This window comes from Perissodus microlepis, chromosome 5 (assembly GCF_051167445.1).
Source record: "Perissodus microlepis isolate ML-2025 ecotype Zambia chromosome 5, ASM5116744v1, whole genome shotgun sequence".
NCBI lineage: Eukaryota > Metazoa > Chordata > Actinopteri > Cichliformes > Cichlidae > Perissodus > Perissodus microlepis.
In genome coordinates, this window is record NC_140465.1 from 26,526,009 (window position 1) to 26,542,095 (window position 16,087).

At 38.4% G+C, this 16,087-nt stretch overlaps 1 protein-coding gene across 3 annotated transcripts in view; it reads left to right on the forward strand.

The window, feature by feature from the left end:
- Positions 1 to 16,087, forward strand: part of ripor3 (RIPOR family member 3) — a 57,761-nt gene that overhangs the window by 26,873 nt on the left and 14,801 nt on the right. For 2 of the 3 annotated variants that reach the window (XM_084929077.1, XM_084929076.1), the window contains exons 3-12: positions 4,001 to 4,099; positions 7,755 to 7,910; positions 8,375 to 8,453; positions 8,553 to 8,576; positions 8,701 to 8,754; positions 9,097 to 9,246; positions 12,643 to 12,706; positions 12,818 to 12,861; positions 14,176 to 14,301; positions 14,507 to 14,652. In XM_084929077.1, coding sequence (XP_084785203.1) covers positions 4,002 to 4,099; positions 7,755 to 7,910; positions 8,375 to 8,453; positions 8,553 to 8,576; positions 8,701 to 8,754; positions 9,097 to 9,246; positions 12,643 to 12,706; positions 12,818 to 12,861; positions 14,176 to 14,301; positions 14,507 to 14,652 — 941 coding nt within the window. In that variant the 5' untranslated portion in view covers position 4,001. Of the gene's footprint in view, positions 1 to 2,381; positions 2,913 to 4,000; positions 4,100 to 7,754; positions 7,911 to 8,374; positions 8,454 to 8,552; positions 8,577 to 8,700; positions 8,755 to 9,096; positions 9,247 to 12,642; positions 12,707 to 12,817; positions 12,862 to 14,175; positions 14,302 to 14,506; positions 14,653 to 16,087 lie in introns of those variants that run through there. The other variant, XM_084929078.1, reaches the window with a different exon arrangement.

Sequence of the window (16,087 nt, forward strand, 5' to 3'; positions counted from 1 at the left end):
ACTGCATGTTGTTGTCATAGAGCTGTCTAACCTTGAGGATTACCTTAAGGACAGATTTAGATTTAAGAGGCTAGAAACATGTACTGAAAAATATTATCCTTGTAAAACAAAAGACACTTCAACTTCCTCTACAGGGAAAAACCGAGTGTGTAGATATGTGTGTGTGTGTGTGCATGTATGTGTGTGTGTGTCTTGGCTAACTTTGGTTCATAATGATCAGACCTGGATTTCCTATCCCCATCTGTTAAGTTTGGTTGCTCGGTGACTCTGTTGATTTTGGCATCAGGACCACAGTGTGAGTTTCACATTCTGGGTCAGGACTCCAAAGTGGGTTATTCTGAACTACTTACATTGGCAGGGTTCAGTATTTCTACCATACTATTGGTTCAAACCCTTGCCACAGGGTGCCAAACTTAGTGTGGATGACCTTGATTAAGTTTTATGAAGTTTTGATCTCCCATACCTCCAGTATTGTTGCACGTGCTCTTTTCCAAGTGTTTTAAATGCATGAAACATTTAAAATTCATACTCCGGCTTATACGGTGGCCCCGAGAGGACAAGTGCACTTGTCCTGCAAAAGCACCCAAAAAACAACAGAATGATTTTTTTTAAGCCAAAAAAAGAAGAAAAAAAATGATGCAACAAAATAGAAGAACTCCTGGGGACACAATAAAAATAAAATGCTGACTTTAAGTACTTTAATTATATCATACATTCAGTTTCTAGTGAGCATGTTTTCTTCCATGATTAATTATTTGAATAAATAAACCTAAAGCTGCATTTGACTCAAAACTATGGCTTCATGTTTTTGAGGGATGAAGAATAATTTTGAGATAATCACATTAGCACATGCATAAGATCCAGCATTTTATGATAATAGTATCACATCTTAGACACACTGAAACAGCCGGATGCTTGTAGTTAAGGAGATACAGTGTGTCATCCACTTTTGCCCCTGTGATGCATCCATCCGTGTATGATGGAAGTCGTGTGTGTGTGTGTGTGTAAAATAAAAGAGTGTATAAATACATGTTTGTGTGACTGAAGCAACAATGACTCAAAAATTAGGCTGAATGTAAATCTTCATCTAAAACTGCATAAACAAAACAAGATAACGTTCACCATATCAGTTCAGCAAAGTCGGATAAAAGGGGCAATTCAGCTCTACCTTAGCAAATTTAGGTTGTTGGTAATAATAAAGTTCAGCCAAACATCTTTGTGGTTTATTAACATGCTGAATGAGGAGGTTTGCACAATCATACACAGATCATTGCATAAAGGCTGTTTAGAAGAAACAGCTAATGGCAAAAATATAGTCGTGTTGTTGTTTTAGCTTTAACTAGACTCGCCATTTGAACCACATGAAAGAGCCTGAGCAGATGGCATCCAGACTGTGTGTGTTTACACACAGTACTTTTCTATAAAACCGACTGACCTTTTCACTTTGTCAGCCTTTATTGCGTTCTGTTATTGTTTTCTTTTTACTGCCATAAAGGAAAAGCTCTTTTGGTAACTTAGCAAAATAATCTTATTTTGCCTCTTTCTTATTTCCTGGTGATGCAGCTATAAACATTTTCATAGACATCAGCAATCGTCTACAACTCACACTATCATAGTTATCCAAATGAGGGACTTGAGAAAGAAAAAATTAAGGAGTTCTTACTAAGAATAAAAAAAATTTTAAAAATTAAAAAAAAAAAAAAAAAAATGCTGACACAAAATCTGAAACCAGAAGTAGAGTCAAAAAATGTCATGAAGCACTGTGTGGCAGACAGGAGTTGGACCCAAAATGCAGGCTCTCAGACACAAGGTTTAAACTCAAAAAAACTCAGCTTTATTTGCTGGCAGGGGAAACGCATACAAAACAAAACTACACTGGGAAATCTAAGTTCATAAGGAAACACAGGGAGAGAGTAACACACAGCACTGAGGGACAACACGACACTGACACAGAGAAAAACAGGGCTTAAATACACTGGGGAATAACGAGGGAATGAGACACAGAAGGAGAGCACAGCTGGGGAAAATCAGAACTGATGAGACAAGGAAGCAAAGCAGGATACACTCACATGAGACACAGACCTTCAAAGTAAAACACGAAGTATAAGACTGAGACGCAAACTTAACATGGTGGAGACAGAGCAACTAAGAAACACAGAGACGTAAGCATACAGCAGAGAACTCTAAGAACCAAAAGACCAGAGATGATAAATAATACACAGAGAGAAATACTAAGCATGGAACACAAGAAACTAGACTTGAGGGAGTAACAAAAGACCAACGATGAGAACATAATTCACAATACAAAGTGACAAAAACAAACAAACAAACAAACACACACCCGACAGGAAACTCAAAACACTTCAATCAAAAACCCAGGACCCTGACAAAAAAACAATCAGGATCAAAACAAAAAAAGGCACTGAAAAACCAAAGCCCACTCTACAAGACACTTGGAGAAGTCAAGGGATTTCTGTGTATATCACAGGCAGTATAAACCTGTCAATCAACATGTTCACGCCCCTAAATTAACAGGAACAAAGCCTTTCCTGTATCAGGGTATAAATATGCTTTCTATGCCTTTGGAGCCAGTAACAAGAGGCCATTAGAGGAACTGCTTCATTTCTCAGCTCTGCAGGCTGCTGTTTGGTGTATATGTGCACTGACTGGGTTCATTAGCAAAGTCGCTGCAGCTGAGCAGAGGGAATGAGAGCGAAGCTCATGCAAACACAAAAACTGAATGAACACTTTCCTCATCATAACCAACTTAAAATCATTTTAAACTTTAACAACAGATTGAGACAGCTGAAAGAGGAAAAGATACTTTTTATGCTTTTTATAAATTTTTGGTCATCCTTTTATTCTGTCTACTATAGAAGCAGACATTTCTATAGCAGATAGTGGAAAAACAGGTACGTTTTTGTCATTTAATTGTTTAACTATTATTAAATTACTTAACACGTATATTAGACCACCTCTCACAAAAACAAGAAGACAAAGTACTTTATAAATCAAACAGAAAATAAGATTATTTATCAGCCAGTAACAAACTGAATATTTTTATACCCGTATTTAAGCCAGCAGAACTTTAAGCATTGATTCACACTGATTCAAGCATAACAGCGTAGCACTAGATGACTAAAACTATTTTTTCTGTCAGGAGTGCAAAAAAAACAAACTAATTTGGCATTTTAACCAAAACAAAATAATTGTTTTGTTTTTTTTCTGCTTTTTTTTCATAAAACATTGCATTTAAAATGTACTAATGTTAATTTAACACCATTGTGGCATAAACCTTATATTGAATGGTGCACAATGTAAGTTATTGATTTTATTTCCATTTTCTGAGATTGTTCAACCCGAATCTACGGTGTGTGGGCGAGCCAACAGACCAACGCTGCCATACTCGGCGTATAGTGAATACATAAGCGTCCTCCATCTGCAGTTTGTGCACATATTTGTGGGTCCGGTTCAAGATGTTCTTTGGTTAATTTGTCCCACAGATGTCGGTGCTCTGTTTCCTGTTTTGGATTGTCTGAGAGTAAGGGTGGTCTTGTTGATTTAAATGTTCGCGTGAGTGACTGTGGAAATAAAGAACATCAATTTAAAATTAACAAAGAAAAAGGAGGAAATATTTCTTTTTAATTCAAGTGACTTAAGATATTCAATTTTTTGGCTTTAACAAACAGTCTTACACATCCAGTTACTAATATAAAGAGTAAACAGTGACAGATCCTTTCTCAAGCAAACGTCTGTTTGGTCTCAGCTCTTGTCACTTGTTTGGTTTGATCTTGTTTTCAATCATTTCTGTTATAATTCTACTGGTCCAACATTAGCGTGGTTGATTTCTTGTATCGTAGACCTCATGTGATTGATTTTGTGACTCACCATTATTTAGGATTAACTTGGAAATATAAAGTGGTAATATTTGAGGGTTTGGGATATCTTTTGTTAGCACGTGTCTCCTCATTGGCTAAAACACCTCTTATTTACTCTGCAGGATGTCAGTGAAGCTGCGATTTGACTCTCCTTCAGATGGAGGCCTGATCCACAGAAGCCGCTCCTTCACTGGATTCTCTTCTCTGACTGGTCGACAGAGGTGAATGACACTTTCCTATTGTTTCAACCAATAAGAAAGAAATCTGTGTAATAATGACTAACACTGGTTTACAATTTAGTCTTAAAGAAACAACTAGTAAGAACTAATTGGGTCCTGTTATCTAAGTGGATCTTCCAAAGGATGTCCAAAACATTCGCTCACGCTCAGATATTTATGCCAGTTTTAAAGAAGTTAGCAACTGTTTATTTAACAAAACAAAAGGTTTTTGGTAAAGATATCAGAAATGCTCCCTTTTCTCTCTCATCTGGCTGCAGGGGTGTGTCTGTCTGGGTTTGACTGGCAGGGAGCAAGTCAACAAACGTGTGGTGTAGCTACATATCATGGGCAGACAGTGTGTAATTAGTGTTATTTTTTTAAAGAGCAAAAACCACAGAGGCGTCTAAACTCTGTTAAGTGTCATGTAGAGATATTGGTGCTGCTAAATGTGCTGTAGCTATAAAGTACAAGTGTTAGGATTTAACTACTGAACTGGCGAACTCTAAAGCAGAATACTGGGAGAATCACACTGTTTAGCAGGAAGGTCAAAAGATGCAGTGACAGATCAAGGACGTAGCTGGGCATCAGAAGAAAGACTATCTGGAGCACAGGGAGAAAACGGGGTGAGACTGGCAGAGAAGGCAATCTTTAAATGTCAGACAATCTGGTGAGGGGTGGGAGGGAGAGCTGGTGTTTGAATGAAGCAAGTGATTAGTTGATTGTCTTCAGGTGTGTCTGCAGCGCCAGTAGAAAGCCACAACTGTTGAAAGGAAGCACAGATGTAAGAATAGAGATGGGAAAATTGAGGGAAGGGTGTGGTTACAGAGATGACAATAGACAGAAGGACGAGCAAGTGGATGCTACAGGTGCACATTTTGTGAATGTTACAAGTAGTTTGGCCACTTTAACCAGCCCTGGTTTGTGCCTCGTGTTTATTAGCATGCGTTGAGCTCATCAGTGTAAGCATTTATTTGGTTTAACGATAAATAGCCAGCCATGAGGCAGCTTAAAGTGGCAAAGGACAACAAGTCTGTTTAAGGACTCGCTTGTTTTACTTTTGGTCTCTCTCTCCCTCCCTGTTGGTCTTCTTGTCTCGTCCTCCTCTGGGAAGAGTCTCCACATTTTCTTCCCTGCCAGCAGCCAGCTCATTTTCTCGGGAGACTTCATGTCAAGCAGCAGACGGAATTATGGAATAATTATCAACATTCACTGTATCATTATGAATTGATGTAAAGAAATCCTCAGTCAGGGGGAAAAATCCTGACATTGCATTATGAAATAATGGTTTATCAATAAAATTTAGACATTAAGTGAGTGTGACGAGGATCACGTTAAGTAGAAAAAGTTTTATAAAACCGAGTGTCAGCAGTGTGAAGCCTGAGCTTTTGACTTGTACAGATACTGATCTCATTATGTGAAACATTGAGTCTGAATCTCTATAAAAGAAAAACGTGCCGCTGTCTAAAACAAAACAAACAGAAGTTTGTTGGGAGAAAAATGTCTGAGGAATTGTTTCGATTCTCGTAGCTGTCAGGATAAATGGGAAGAAAAAGAATTTTAACTTTGTGATTTTACAGATATTAACTTTGATACTGTGATCATGTTATAAATCATCCCTCTGTTGAACTGTTTTTCTCCATATAGTGAAACAATGAATGAGAGAAAATAAAAACCGTCACGTTGTGTGGAGGGAATTCCCTTCACCCTCAGACAAGTCTGTTCTCCGCTGATGGGCAGGCAGTGAAAGCACCACAGACTTTCAGATTTTATTTGCGAATGAAAGAAGACAGAGTGATAAACACCCAGATGAAAACTGTCAGTCCCCCGAGAGAGGCCGAGAACAAAATGTTGTGTTAAAAAAAGAAAGCAAGCAGCATTCCACTTCTCTGTGTGTGTGTGGATGTTTATACTCTATACACACAACACAAACATCCACACATTTTTCCATCCTAAACACACATCCCCCATCTGATTCTCCATAAATCTTTTTTTGTATTCACCATAGTGCACAGCAAACATATCAAATGTTTAAATTGAGAAATTGGACCCTAAAAAATAGCCATGTTTACTGCTGTGTAGCATCCCTTCTTCTTTTAACAACAGTCTATAAATGTGTGGGAACTGAGGAGACCAGCTGGTGGAGAGGAATGGCGCCCATCTGGTCTGATAGCCGTTTCTTTCTGCTCAACACTGGTGGATCTGTTCTCGGTTCGTGAAAAGTCTAGACTGCAGGCAGCCCAGTTCAGCACCTAGGCTCTTCTTCTGCAGAGTCATGCTGTATGCAGTTTGTTTGTGATTGTCTTCCTGAAGCATGAAAAGCCTGCCTGAAAACATGTCGGCTGGATGGGAGCATATGTTCATTTCTGAATTATGGATTAAACCTTGATTCTTTTTTTTTCCCAGTCACTATGTTGTAGATTTTCTGCTGTACTTTTGGTCATTGTCCTGTTGCATGGCCCTGTTGCAGCTAAGCTTTAGCCTGAGACAAATGGCCCCTCATTTGACTCTGAAATAGTTTAATATACAGAGGACTTGGCTGTCGACTTTGAGACTGTAATATGCGCAGGTCCCGTGCCTGGAAAACAAGTCAGAATCATCCACTGTCCATCACTGTGCCTGATTGTTGGTATGAAGCAGTTGCACTGATATGCTGTATTTGGTTTTTGCCAATCATGGTGCTGTGGATTATGGCCAAACATCTGTTAGTCACATCTATCCAAAGAACATTGATCCTGATGTCTCTGTGATTGGGTCGGATGCAGCTTTGCAAAGCTATGTTAACCTAGCTCTTCCCTGAGCATTGCACGGTCTGACTTTGGGGTGAATTTACTGGGACATCCATTCCTGTCTTGAATGCTTTCTTTCTCACAGTACAATGATGAACTTCAAAGTGTTTGGAAATAGACTTAATCCTTTTCCAGAATGATGGACTGAAACAGTTGCTTCTTATTTAAGATCAATGTTGATCTATCCTCCTTGGTATTGCATTCACTCACACTTGGATCACTACTTAACCTCCTAATTCCTATGCAACCTGTAAGGGTGTCCTTCTTCACACACTGCTGCGCCCAAGTTTTTATTAAATAAATAATGACACGGTGTAATATGTCATGCTTTGAGGCTTGTATTTACTTAATTCTAAGACCGGCTAAGATTACTATTTATTATGTCCTGATATATAAAAACCTTAGACTTGAAAGTGGGTGTGTTTTCTTGTTACCATGTTCATGGTCATGACCAAACTTGACATTTTATTTATTGCACAGATAGTCCTGAATCATATGGACCACATTTGAGTGTGTGGGGTTTCCTCCGTATCAGACAAAAAACAGGTGGTAAACCTACACTGGTCCAGACTTTATGCTGGAGGGCCTTATAACACACTCCCACTAAAGGCTACCTGCTTGGATCCACACTTAATGTGGATTGTAGGGGCTGGATTAGATTTGGGCCAAAGACAGGACTGTTAATATACAGGGAACTACATGGGAACAGGTTATACTGATGAACACAGTTGAAAATAAAGAGGTAGGAATATAAAAACAAAAACTCCAACAAGCTCTTTTTGATAACAATTTATGTAACTACAGATTCTGACTACAGATTTTACCCTGTAAAAATGTTGTTATGACTATTCATTCACTTTCTCTGTTTTTAGGACGTCTTCTGTTCGTAACTCTCTTCGCGTCAAAGCCATGACGGGAAATAAAGCCAGCAGGGCGCCCGTCTCCCCCCGCAGAAGTTCAGGTGCTATCTGGTCTCTGCAGCCGGAGCAGGTCGACAGGGTTTTTCAGGCACTACGCAAAGGACTCAAGTATGTGTAGTACTGCTGAACTTAAACAAGTATCCCACTAAACATTAAACTACAAGCAGGCAGTGCCCAGTGCTATAATACTAAACTTGTCCATGTCTCTGTAGTATTTTAGTGTTGCAGCTGGTCAGGGCGAGGCTTGTTTCCACCTCTTTACATTTAGTTACTTGAGTGGTTCCAAATCTGTGGTTTGACCCTTCAAAAGTCCACAAGATGAATAGGAGGCAGTCACATTTATGATTAATGATCCTTTAACAGAGTAAAATTGGTTGATTTTTGATATTTAGTTTAATTTTTGCAAAGAATATTTTACGCTGTCAGTAAATGTAGCTGTACTTTTCACATCTGCTGCTACATGCAGTAGATGTTTGGTAGTCCCGAGCTGGAATTTCTCAGCTGATTTCTGGCAGGTAAAGTTTGTTCATCTTCATAAAATGTTACTTTTAATTGCGTGTTTCCCTCTTCAGGGACTACCTGGAGGGTCACCAAGCTGAGATGGACTTCCTGTCTTCACAGCAGAGAGAGACGAAAAGAAACTCGAGACTGGTGAGGAGGGAGAGAGGAAGAAAGTCTGTGTGTACAAAAATGTGTGCGCCTGGTGATGACAACAGTACTGATGATAATTATACTTTTCTGTATTTTCAGGCCTTTCTTTATGATCTGGAGAAGGTAATGTGTTTTCATTTTTTCCTTTTAAGCAAGATCTTATTTTAAGTTATTTAATATGAATGGATAAGTGATAATAAATGTTTCTCAAGCTTTCAAAATTCAATGTTTTTTCTGTTTTTTACAGGAGATCAGGTCTTTGGAGAGATATATACGACGATTAGAATTTCAAATCAGTAAGGTAAAATTTTGGATTTTAGACTGGTTTTTCTCGGCTGTAGTTGAGGTTGATGAAAAATCTACTAAAGCCTTTGTTTTGTAGAAAAGAGTCTAACTCCATGCAAGCCTGGTGATTATCTTTCTGTCAGTTACTCAGATGTATTTCTATGGTATGAATTCACTAAACTATTACTCAAAAGCTTTTAAAAGCAGCAGATGAGCCACCCCTGTCGCACAGGGAGACACTTTGTGCTGCACACTGATTAACCACCAGTCTAATCCGTTATGTAAAAGAGGGGAAAAATGTTGATGATGATGATGTTTGTTGATGTTGTTACTCTTCATCTGTTCCATGCCTCTGCAGGTAGAGGAGCTGTATGAGACATATTGTATTCAGTGGAGATTGTGTCAGGGAGCGGTCAACATGAAGAGAGCCTTTTCACTGTCCCAGTCCACCAGAGCCTCCAGAGAGAGTCTGCTGGAGCTCAACCGCAACCACAGACACAGCCTGCAGGTAGGATCAGTGATCAGTGACATTTTAGAAAAGTATTTTTGGAAAATCACAAATGTTCTTTGAAGTTTCTAAAAGTTCAAACTAGCTGGAGATGATGTTGCACAAAAAAGGGAATTCATGCCTCGTTTGTTTGTTTGTTTTGACAGTTGTAGGCACATTGTGTGTAGATTTTTTTTTTTTTATTACACCAGATAATATTTATTCTTCCTTTCTGGCACCTTACTGTAGGCAGCAGTCTAGCTTACCATGTGCCTTCAAACCTCCCAGAGAGAATCTGTAAACTGTAGACTGTTTTTGAGACATACTCACGGCCAAAGTGGCAACCACATATCCATCATGTCCGAGGAGCGCAGTGGCAAAATAAGCCTTTGAATGGTCATAAAGTTTCCGAATCAAATATTCTGACATGTGAGTGATGGTACTGCAGTGATTCTTCTGGTTGCAGCAGCAGGATAAGGGCCATTAAAAGACAGCTGTAGACTCATTCATGCCCTCTGTCGATCTGTGGTTTCGTTTTTCATAGATTCAGCTTCAAACATGTGCCCACATCTTCTTTTTCTCAACTCCTCACAAACTTTTCTTACTTTCCTGTGATCAGTTTTTTCTTTTCATCATTTCGGCCTTAGTGTTTTTGATAACACATCTTTTTTTTTTTTTAAAACTCTCCTCTGGTCTTACACACACACACACACACACACACACACACACACACACCAGATCTTATAAAGATTAACTTATATATGAATGGTGTGCTCATCATTTGTTTGTATACATGGTTGCATGCATGCCTATGTACTGTACAGCATGTACGTTCTTACTTCTCCTTCTATTTGACCTGCACTCAACAAAAGATGTTCAGAGTCTGAAGTTTCTTTAAAGTTAAAATCTCTGACCTCTGCTAAGAGGTTTTTCAGAACTGAACACTCTACTTGGATGAGAGGTGATAACTTAAAGCTCACCTTGACTTAATCCTACAAAGCTTGAATAACCTCGTTTACTGAGAATCTTTTACACAAACGGTGCAGCTCTTAGGCCACTGATGTTATTTTCTCCAATAATCATCATCATCCACAAGCTTACTTAAATTTGGGGGTATTATAGGAACAGATGCCTAATCAAGTCAAATACAATAAAAACAACAACAACGAGATTATTAAAATAACAATCATTCCCACTTCTGGGATGATTCAGGACTTTTTGTGCTTAGGAGTCAATTTCAAAATATAGTTAGCACAACATGTAAATTTCTTGGGTTAAATGTTCTCATGTTTTCTCTGATAGTAGAGGCTGAAATAATAAATACAGTTTTCAGATATAACAATATACTTTTCTGTAGGTATTAAGGGCACCACAGCATCACAAACCATTTTACTGCATTTGCCATTGTGATTTTCGCAGGTGAACAGAAGCGCCGTAGAAGAGCTTTTGTGTTTTTTTTCTTTCTTTTTAATATCAGCAGCCACTCGAGAATTGTTCTTCTGCACACACAGTTTCTACTGTCCTGTCATATAAGGTCTTGACAGAGTGAGAAGAAAGCCAGTTTTTAAGGATAAAGTCAACTTCCCATAGGAAAGATTAAAGTGTTGTTTTATTACAATTGCAAAAATCTGGGTGTTTGTCTTAAGATTAAGAAAACGGACTGAAGTTTAAGTGGATTGAAGGAGTTAAATGATAAACTGAAGCTGAAACTGCACGCTTGTAATTAATGCTTGCATGCAGGTCACTGTTTTCTAAGAAGACCTTGTTTCCATAATATAATAAGAGTGAAGTTAAGGCTGTGTAACTTCACTTGTCAAGTCAAATCAAGAACTAAAAATGCCGGCACAATACTAACTCTTTTTTTTTTTTTTTTAATTCTAAAGAAGCCTCTTTGGCAGCGTAACACAATAGTAAATGAAATTAGTGAGATTGTGTAGGCATAAACATTTTACATTTTGTTTCTTGTTGTGTTTGGATTGTGGTGATTGGGGTTTTCCTTCATTTGATCAGCTTTTAAACATCCAAACATGCCCACCATGCAATCAGACAGACACATGAGAAACAATGTGACCATAATAAATGGAGATCTGGTAAACGAACTGTTGCATGTTACTTGTATATATGCTGGCCTCATTATTTAAAACTGACCATATTTAATATGGGCAGGCATGCATCTATATTAGGAATGATGTTATAAAGTCTTCACTACTGATAAATTGGCCACTTGGTCCTCAGTTTTGGTCTGTGCTATGCGACCTCCTGCAGTTTCAGCCCACACAGATGATAAAAGTCTGCTCGACACATGCTGCTTCATCTGCTCTTCTTTGTGGTGAAGTCCAGCTCTTAGCCAGAAAGTCAGCATTAAAATGCAAAAGCATAATAATCCTTTAAAGGTTTCCATAGAGAGAGCCAGAATAAATCATTAAATGAGCACACTGTTGTTTACTGGGGTCACTGTTTCTTTTACAGTTTGTTTCTTCCCTTTAAGTTCAATTATAGTTGTTGTTATTATTTAGACATAATTCATTGCTACTGTAACTGTGGTTAATAGTTAATAAATGGAAGCTAGACAGATGGAGACACAGATGACAATAACATTTAATGTAATTATTATATTATATAAGAAAATTCATTTGCATGCAGGCATACCTACATTAAATTGTGTTTTTCATCATGTATTAAATATTGCGCTACATAGTGTTCGGCTGGCTTAAGCTCAGGAGGTAGCGCAGGTCCTCTACTAATCAGTTAGTAGTTTGATTCCTGGCTGCTCCAATCTGCAGTAAAAGCATCCCTGGGCAAGATACTGAACGCCAAGTTGCTCTGTGATGCGTTCAATGGAGTGTGAAAAAGTGATTGAATGAACAGGTGTGAATGAGGCATGTTGTATAAAACGCTTTGACTGCTCCAGTAGAACAGAAAAGTGCTGTACAAGAACCAGGACATTTATGGTGTTCTGTTTGCATGTTGCAAAGTGTGTCAACTTTATTGAGATCTCTTTAAAGAAATGAGACATTTTTACCTCTGGACATGTCACCTGTGTTAGATGTTAAGAGTAAAAAGATACTGAGGATTGCTGATGGTTATTTCTTAGTAATGAAGTGCATAAACCTTTCCAAAGATTTTAAAGAGATTTGCTTTTGGCTTTTATTGCCGAAATGAATATTGGCTATCCTTAAAATGGTCGTTTCCAGTGAGCTGTGAGCACAGTCAAACCTTCTCTTTGTGTGGAACAGCAAATCAAAAGGTAAGGCAGCTAAGGAGCTAAAACAGCTAGACCAGGTTTCAGAGAGTGGATGACCGGGAAAGCTGAACCATAACCTGATGAACTGTGAGTCATGCAGTCTTCTGAGAAAATAGACAAAGAACTGTTAGAGAAGATCTTTTTTTTCTCTGTGTGTTTACACTTCTCTGCAGGACATGTCAACAATGGAAGGAGAGTTAGAAATCCTGCTAGGAGAGCTACACATTAAAATGAAGGGTGCGAACACACACACACATGCACACATGCTGCCTTCAGAGCCCTGAGCAATTTACAGGTTATCAGTGACACACTATCTCCCAGACATCTAACGTCTGCTTTCACTTGCAGGTCTCATCGGCTTCGCTCGACTTTGTCCAGGAGACCAGTACGAGGTTGGATTTTCTATTTAAAAACCAAGAATTTTCAGCATTTGAATGCAAATAACTTAATGTGCAGGACAAGTGAAAGAAACACCATCTACTGTCTCGTCCCTTCAATCAAGCTTTTAATATTTACATTTTAAATGTACAGCTGAAAGTTCTTTTAGTGTTGATGATTATCATTAGCAGCCTGATTTAGATGTCTGAAAAATGTAAACAGATACATACATACATACATACATACATACATACAAGTGACTTAATGACGTTTTATAAACTGCTCATATATTTCGTAAGTTAAATATATTTAGGCTTAAAAAGTAAGTAAGGGGCAGCACAGTGGAACGGTGGTTAGCACTGTTGCCGCACAGCATGAAGGTAGTGCGTTCAATCCCACCATCAGGCCGGGGTCTTTCTGTGTGGAGTTTGCATGTTCTCCTTGTGTTTGCGTGGGTTCCCTCCGGGTACTCCAGCTTCCTCCCACCGTCCAAAGACATGCAGCTTGTGGGGAGAGGTTAATTGATCAATCCAAATTGCCCATGTCTCTGTGTGTTAACCCTGCGACAGACTGGCAACCTGTCCAGGGTGTACCCCGCCTCTCACCCTATGACAGCTGGGATAGGCTCCAGCACCCCCCACGACCCTGAAAAGGATAAGTGGAAGTGAATGGATGGATGAAAGTATAACATTTATTAAGTAGAGTAAGATAGAATTGAATAATTTTGAAATCTGAATCTCTGTCCTGGGGGGATGTTTTGTTTTTCTAACACCAACCAGCAATAATGTCAACATAATATTTTTTTTTTACAACAACTTCTGGATGTCATCCAGAAATGTTACTTTGAAGTCCCCCAAAGTACTAAAAAAAACATTTGAAAAAAACTTTATTTAGAAGATAATTAAAGGACGTTTTGACATTTTAAAAAAACTAAAAAAATTAAATAAAATAAGATCTCTCTTTATAAGTTCATTTATTTTTGCTGTGCAAAAGTTTAAGAAATGGAAAAAATAAAGCAAACATTTTAAAAATAATGCCATGAAGACTTAGTCAATTTAATCTGAAATGCAACAACTATATCACTTAGGTTCTTTTTGTTTGTTTGTACTTTGTATTTGTATTTTTATTTGCACTTGTATTTAAATTAACATTTCAAACTATAACGTGCCAAATTTGTTATAAATCCTCCACAAACTACCTGCACTGTCAGGAAAAACAGACAAACTGTGAACTGAACCTTTGGACTCTTAGACCAAAATTACTGACTTGGTTGGTGTTTTATGGCTTCTGGATGATGACGTCGTGTCTTAATGATGTCACATTGACAGGTGTTAGTACGACTGGGCCGCCAGCGATGGAAGATCAGAGGGAGGATTGAATCAGATGATAGTCAGTCATGGGATGAGGAGGAGATGGTCTTCCTCCCACACATTCACCACAACTTTGAGATAAAGGTAAGCAGACATGTCTGCAGGTGTACGGCAGTGTAAACACCTATTGCATATTTTTATTCCAGAAATTTGAATACTTTTGCTATTACAGTGACCTGTATTTCTTTGGGCTGTAATTTCTTTCCACTCTGTGTTTGTTTTACTGTTTGTGTAGAGAGAAAAAAAACTTTCTGTGTGTATCTTTAACCAATGGCATCCTTTGTTTTAGGTGACGGAAGCAAAGGGTTTAAGCTGGCTGCTGGTTGGCATGGTAACGTGTGCAAGCGCAGACTTCTTTGTGGCAAGGCCTCAGGTGATGTTGGTGGACATCACGGAGTTGGGAACCATCAAACTGCAGCTGGAAGTAACCTGGAAGTACGAACGCAGACTTCTTACACACACACACATGAAAACAAGATAAAGATCTGATTTGAAACTAACCGATGAGGTGATGACGATGATGACAACTCTGAAATGCTGGTATTTCCTCTGCTGTGATAAAGGGTGAAGTGGGAATAACCAAAATTCCAAAAAGGAAATGAGAATAATTGGATGACAGATTGAGGAACTAGGTGTGGGCAGCTGTGTAAGAAATTTTAATCTGTAGCATAAAAAATATTAAAGTTTTAGCTGAACTTTTGTCCTGACCTCTCCATCATGGCTCCACTTTTTGTCCTGCTGCTGGTGTAGATATCATGTTCCATGAGACACATGAATGATAAGTGCAGCTGGTCCACGCGACCGCATCAGAAACATTCCTTTTTTCGGTGAAAGGTGGACTGAAGAGATGACAGATTTTACTACTGGATAACAAATCATGTTTTTTCCATTTATTTCTCAGCCAACGTAATTTCTTCCTTTCTTTCTTTTTTTTAATTTCAGACTTTTTTTTTTTTTAAATAATTACTTTTCCAGATGCTCACAGCTGTAAAACCAGAGAAAATATCAAATAGAACAAAGCAAGCAACAACAAATGATGTTACAGATTCACATCCACTCGTCCTGCTGAAGCTGTAGCTGCTGTTTTCTTCATTCTCAGCCTCAGTCTCTGCCGCACCTCTAACCTGAGCCAGCTGTTGCTGAGCAGCTGATTGAATACAGAATGAACATTTTACTCACACACACATACACAGTAACACACGCAGACGCACTCCGCTGTGCCCTTGCACCATGACAGATCACATTTCAGGCTTTAGAGGGGCCAGGTGGAGGACGTTTCACAGATCCTCCCCCTGGAGAGATGGAAAAATCACACAAAGCTGTACAAGGCTGCCAGACACACACACACACACACACACACACACAAAAGGCTGCTGTGGCCATACGCACACATACGCCCACTATGCACCTCTGTTAAGCTAAAAAATAAGTAACATTTCACTGCTTTCCCTTCGTTTCTCTTATGCATATAAAATGTAATAATGTGACAAAATGGGTTCAGCAAATACAAAAAGATGGAAAGAAAATGATTCATTGAAAGCTCAGATTAAGAAGAGAAAAGATTTTTAGCAAGTCGAATGTTTTTTAAAATAAAAAACATTCATGCTCCAGATCACTTTTTTTTTTAATCACATCTTTTTGATTGTTAATGATTACGTTTTTAGTAAAATAAAAGTCAGAATGATAGCTTTAGCATATTATCATATCAACTATGATAATAGTTGCACTTTTTGAGGAAACCACCCACTAATAATTATTTTCTCTAAATAAAACAGGTCATGAAAATTACAGTAGCAGTTAGCGCTTCACTTTGTAAAATGCTTCTAAATTTGAGGAAAAGTAACCAAAAAGTCCACAACAGCATAAAACG